The 6,000-nt window shown below is 36.6% G+C and overlaps 1 protein-coding gene across 1 annotated transcript; it reads left to right on the forward strand.

Annotated features, from left to right (window-relative positions):
- The first annotated feature begins 3,070 nt into the window (after positions 1–3,070).
- Positions 3,071–4,500, forward strand: LOC132613054 (uncharacterized). Its single transcript, XM_060327113.1, has 3 exons — positions 3,071–3,263; positions 3,314–4,144; positions 4,373–4,500. The coding sequence occupies exons 1-3, from the start codon at positions 3,071–3,073 to the stop codon at positions 4,498–4,500; spliced, it is 1,152 nt and encodes a 383-aa protein (XP_060183096.1).
- Positions 4,501–6,000: the final 1,500 nt, after the last annotated feature.

Here is a 6,000-nt window from a genome sequence, read left to right on the forward strand (position 1 = left end):
AGTTGAACAACATAGAAACAGTGCTACAAGTTCAAGTAGATAATAAGGAGAAACAATTGTATACTCAGAGCAAACAATTATCACCAAATGCAAAGCTACAAGACATTGTGGCTCATAAAGTGACTGAAGTTGAAGTGCATGTTGCTATAAAGGAATCATAACAATAAGAAGAGGATCAAAGGACTGAGATAGACCCTAAGTTAATCCATAAAGTCACTACTGAAGCTGGTTTATCCCCAAAGGCTATTGCAAAGAGTGGAAAAAATTCAAAAGTACAGGATAAATCACAAACCAGGAGGGCTTCAAAGAGAGTTACTACCTCTAAGCATAAATGATGATTAAGGCTTTAATATGGAACATAAGGCCTGTTAATACACAATAGGCTTTTCAGAGGTTAATCATGCTTCAAAGGCAATATAAGTGTTTCATTGTTGCTTTAATGGAACCTTTTCAAAATTGTAGGCATCTTCAGAAATATAAAAGATTGTTGGGAATAGGATCTGTCATTTCTAATGTTAATGGGAAGATTTGGATATTTGTGGATGCAAATGTACAGTGGGAGGTTTTGATGGATACAGAACAATAAATTACTTTGAGGTTATTTCATCAAGACATTGGGAAAGATATGATTGCTACTTTTGTTTATGCAAAATGTGATGAAGAAGAAAGACTAGAATTATGGGATAGCATGTACCAGTTAGCCAGTACCATGGACTTCCCTTAGATGGTTGGAGGTGATTTTAATGCTATTTTATCAGAGGATGAAAATTTGGGGGCCTGCCTGTTACACTATCTGAGTGTGAAGATTTTTGCATTTTGTGTAAATTCTTGTGGTTTATATGATATGGGTTTCAAAGGAAGTCCTTTTACTTGGTGGAATGGGAGAGCTGCTGAGGATTGTATTTTCAAAAGACTTGATAGAGTTGTGGTTAATCTTCCATTTCAGGAGACCTGCCCTCAAATAGAAGTGGAACATCTATCAAAGACAGGGTCTGACCATGCTCCTTTGGTCTTATCTTGTGGAGAAGAGGATGCTAATTTCATAAAACCATTTAGATTTTTGAACTTTTGGGCTCAGCATGAATCCTTTAAGGAGACTGTTAGGCAAAACTGGATAACACCTTTTGCAGGATCTCCTTATTTGGCTTTCAAGCAGAAGTTGAAATTTTTTAAAGGGGTTTTATCCAAATGGAGTAGAGACACATATGGAGATATCTTTCAACAGTTGGCAATACGGGAAGAGATTGTGAAAGTAAAGGAGGCACTCTTTGAAGAGGATCCTAGCATTATTAACAGAATTGTTCTTCAAAAGGCTCAAGCTGAATTAAAGACGTACCTGAGTCTAGAAGAACAATATTGGAAGCAAAAAGCAGGCTTTGTGTGGTATACAGAAGGGGACAGAAACCCCAGTTTCTTTCACAATTATGTTACTGGGAAGAGGAAGAAATTGCAGGTGAATTCAATTCAGAATGGAAATGGTATTTGGTTGGAATCTATGGAGGAAATTAAACAAGAAGTTGTGCAATTCTATCAGAAAAAATTTACTCAGGAAAGGGACATTACTGACTTTGAAATGCTAAGAAAGATTCCATCATTGATTAATCTTGAGCAAAATATACAATTATGCACCTATCCATCAAAGGAGGAAGTCAAGCAGGCAGTTTTTGCTCTAAGTGGTGACAATGCAAGTGGACCAGACGGTTTTACAGGTGTATTTTATCAACAATGTTGGGATATTGTGGGGAATGATGTGCATGCAGTAGTATTATCGTTTTTTGATGGTGCTGAACTTCCAAAGTCTATCACTCATACTAATTTGGTTCTTATTCCTAAAAGACATCCTGTTCTCACATTTTCTGAAATGAGACCAATTAGTTTGTCTAATTTCATTAATAAAGTGATTTCAAGGGTAGTACATGGAAGAATGGAGAAGATTATCCTATCTCTGATTTCTTCAAATCAATCAGGCTTTGTAAAGGGAAGGAGTATATTTGAAAATCTCTTGCTTACACAGGAAATTGTGTCTGATATTAGAATTAGAGGAAAGCCTGCTAATGTGATAATCAAATTGGACATGGCCAAGGCTTATGATAGGGTTTCTTGGAAATACCTATTGCATGTTTTAAGGGCTATGGGTTTTGCAGAGCACTTTATTAACTTGATTTGGAGGTTAATATGCAACAATTGGTATTCAGTACTTCTGAATGGACAGGCAACATGTTTTTTCCAGTCTTCAAGGGAGGTGAAGCAGGGGGATCCTTTATCTCCCACTTTGTTTCTTCTATCAGCTGAGGTCCTATCAAGGGCTTTGAATTCTCTATTTGATGATTCTAATTATATTGGATATGGAATGCCAAAGTAGTCTAATCCTCTAAACCACTTGGCATATGCTGATGACACTATAATATTTGCTTCTGCTCACCCAGATTCTTTACAGAGTATCATGGGAGTTTTGAATAAGTATGAGGTGACTTCAGGACAGCTTATTAACAAAGAGAAGAGCTCTTTCTATATGTACTCTAAAGCGGAAAATGATCTAATCCAATCAGTGGCTGATATCACAGTTTTTACTAGGGGGCGGTTTCCATTCACCTATCTTGGGTGCCCCATTTTTCACTCTAGGAAAAGGAAGGTGTATTATGCTGATCTTATCAAGAAGATTAAAGGGAGATTGCATTCGTGGAAGGGCAAGTTATTATCTTTTGGTGGTAAAGCAGTATTAATAAAGAGTGTATTGCAACCTATGCCTTTACATCTCTTATCAGTACTTGTTCCTCCTAAATGTGTGTTGAATGAACTTCACAAGATCTTTGCTAGATTCTTCTGGAGTAATAAGGACGAAGGGAGAAGCAAACACTGGGTATCATGGAAGGATGTTTGTTTACCTATTCAGGAAGGAGGGCTAGGGTTCAAATATTTATTTGATGTGTCTAAAGCACTTTTTGCAAAACTTTGGTGGAGATTCAGAACCACCAGTACTCTATGGGCAAACTACATGTGGAAAAAATATTGCAAGAAAGTGATTCCTACCTTGGTTCAATGGAAAGGAGGAACTTAAGTGTGGAAAAAGATGCTAGAAGCCAGAGAAGATATGGAGCATGAAAGTTGGTGGGAAATTAAAGGAGGGTCAGTTAATGTTTGGTATGAGAACTGGACAAAGCTGGGGCCACTACACTTAGTGGTGCCCAATGAATACCCTATCAATGAAGGACTAGAGGATGTAGCAGATCTCATTGAAGATGGAAAGATACAGTGCTACAAGAGTCTTTGCCCACTGATATTATAAAACATATTAAGCAGGAAATTTATATAGAGCAGCTTCAAGGGGTATCGGATAGGCCATGGTGGATGCCCACAAGCACAGGGCAGTTTACAGTAAATAGTGCTTGGCAACTCCGAAGGCAGAAGGGGCAAATACACCCTGATTTTCAACAATTGTGGATCAAGGGAGTACCATTCAAGATATCATTTTTCCTTTGGAGGTTATGGAAGGGAAATATCCCAACTGATGATAATCTTAGGAGAATGAGAATAGCTGTGGTATCAAGGTGTTACTGCTGTATTAATCCTCAACAACAAGAGACAATGATGCATCTGTTCCTGACAAGAGGATTTGCAGCTGGGGTATGGAACATTTTCATGGAGGCAGCAGGCATTCAAGTTCACATGGTACAATTACACCAAGTTATTAAATCTCTGTGGAAAGTCAAATGTGGAGAGAAGCTCAAGCCTATAATCCAAGCTTTGCCAGCTATGATTGTGTGGGAGTTGTGGAAGAGGAGAAATATCATGAGGCATGGAGGAAGGGTAAGCTTCAAAAGAGTAGTACATGAAATCAATAACAATCTATTTTACCTCGCCAAGATGAGATATCCATGGCTAATTAATATCCCTTTCATCTGGCCTGATTTAATTGATTTTCTGGAGAATTATAATCCATCTATAATTTGCAATATTGTGCACTGGAAATTCCCTTATAATAGGTGGTTTAAATGCAACACAGATGGGGCTTCAAGGGGAAATCCAGGACCTAGTTCCTACAACTTTTTTGTAAGAAATTGGGAAGGAGACTTGGTTTATGCACAATGTGCAAAGATAGGCGATACAACCAATGTAGTGGCTGAAGCTAGGGGAATTCTAGAGGGTTTGATATATTGTGTGGAACAGGAGATCCATCCCCTAATCTTGGAGACTGATTCATTGTTGCTAAAGAATATCATTGAAGAAATATGGCAAGCACCATAGTGTATAATCACAGAAGTTGGGAGAATCAAGAAAGCAATGGAGAACTTTAATGTGATAATACAACATACATACAGGGAGGGAAATAGTCTGGCTGATTTTTTATCTAACATTGCTTTTGATTTTGCAGGTACATCAAAATTTTATAGCTTTTCTGAGCTGCCTGGTGCAGGAAAAAAAATTCTCAACCTGGACAAGAATCAGGTACCCAATCTGAGAATCAGAAATGCTAGGAATGGAAGACCCAAAGGAATGTGAAGTGACAAAGTGATTCAAATATTGATAACTCTCCAACGTGTGGTATTAGCCTTTGGCTCATTCTTTTGAAGAGTTAACAATATATGAAGGTCAGAAATCGCAACACTTCCAGAGTGAATTTTGAGTTTAAATTGAGAGAAATTTGGGATCCTATGAGCTTATGATTCTCCTCATGGAAAGTCCATAGTGATTGCTACATAGTGTTTTATTTAGTCCACTTTAGAGTCTGGAGGCATACTCCCGGTGGTTGTTAACCATGTCCTTGGTGAGAGCTTTGAGGGGCATATAAATGGGGTCAACCAAAGGCTATTAAGTGCTACTTAGACATTATAAGCATTTTCTATAAGCATACAGATGAGGAAAACATATATTTCAGCCCTCACAAGCTGAGATATTCATCAAAACACTAGGATTCACCAAATTCAAAGCAAGATGAGGTCACATCAAACAGAGCTGGAATCAAGATAATAGCAGATTTTTTATTTAAAGATCTGTTACAAATTCAATCATGGCGGATCTATTAGTTCAGCACAGAGAAGGCAAATGGTGGAAATCAGTCGTACCTGAGTAAATTAGAGCTTATCAAGTTGAAATCTTAAGATATCTTCATCAATGAGGGCTGCTAGCACCAGATTTGGAGATTGAAGACGATGAATTGGCAGTCAACAAGGAAGATAAGCTAAAGGGTCTAGAGGAGTAGGGTTTAGATTTTTTTTTTGCTGATTTGTTTGATGTTTCCTTTTGTCGGAACTTATGGGCTGTTTTGGTCCTAAATGGACTGTTGGACCTTTTTTATTATTAATAAAATACATCACACTAAGCATGGCTTAGTGGTTCTTAAAAAAAAATCTACTTGTCAAGTGATAAATAGTAGGAAAGGATTACAAAAAATGGACTTATATAATCAATTGAAATATCAATATAAGGCAGTCTTGGACTAATTTAATCAATTGAAATAAGACAGACTTATCTATATCTATCTATATTATTTTAAAAGCATGAATAAAATATTGATTGACCAAAATATCCTTCAAATATTGAACGACTTTTATATCCTTTAAAACATTTATAGTAAAACTATTTCATATTGGATAAAGTAGTAATATGTAATATTTTCCCACATATCTAGAACTTCGAATCCAACCAAAAAATTGCTATTTGACTACAATTCTTGAATTAGAATTCTAAAACAAATACACTAAACATGCCCCTCACATGGCCACGTCATAACTATTGTGTACAATTTTAGTGATCAATTTTCTTTATTTATTATTGCATGAATATAAATGTTGGTTGACCAAAACATCCTTTAAATATTGAACGAATTTTATGCCCTTAAAATCCAATTATCCTATAAATATTAATGTCCAAATTTGTAAAAGTACTTATACAAGGAACCTAACTAAAGTACAACTCCTACAAATTAGGCATTCTTGGACTGTGGTTGGGATTTGGGGGAGAGGGGGTATAACGACCCGTTTGTTCGTTATAGTGTTTTTA

This window comes from Lycium barbarum, chromosome 10 (genome assembly GCF_019175385.1).
Source record: "Lycium barbarum isolate Lr01 chromosome 10, ASM1917538v2, whole genome shotgun sequence".
Classification (NCBI taxonomy): domain Eukaryota; kingdom Viridiplantae; phylum Streptophyta; class Magnoliopsida; order Solanales; family Solanaceae; genus Lycium; species Lycium barbarum.

What these genes read in the sequence shown, in the direction of transcription:
- LOC132613054 (XM_060327113.1), top strand. Translation starts at nt 3,071, where the DNA reads ATGCTAGAAGCCAGAGAAGATATGGAGCATGAAAGTTGGTGGGAAATT. An exon ending in AAAGATACAGTGCTACAAGA is followed by an intron (nt 3,264 to 3,313) that starts GTCTTTGCCCAC and finishes AAATTTATATAG; the next exon opens with AGCAGCTTCAAGGGGTATCG. An exon ending in AGCTAGGGGAATTCTAGAGG is followed by an intron (nt 4,145 to 4,372) that starts GTTTGATATATT and finishes TTGATTTTGCAG; the next exon opens with GTACATCAAAATTTTATAGC.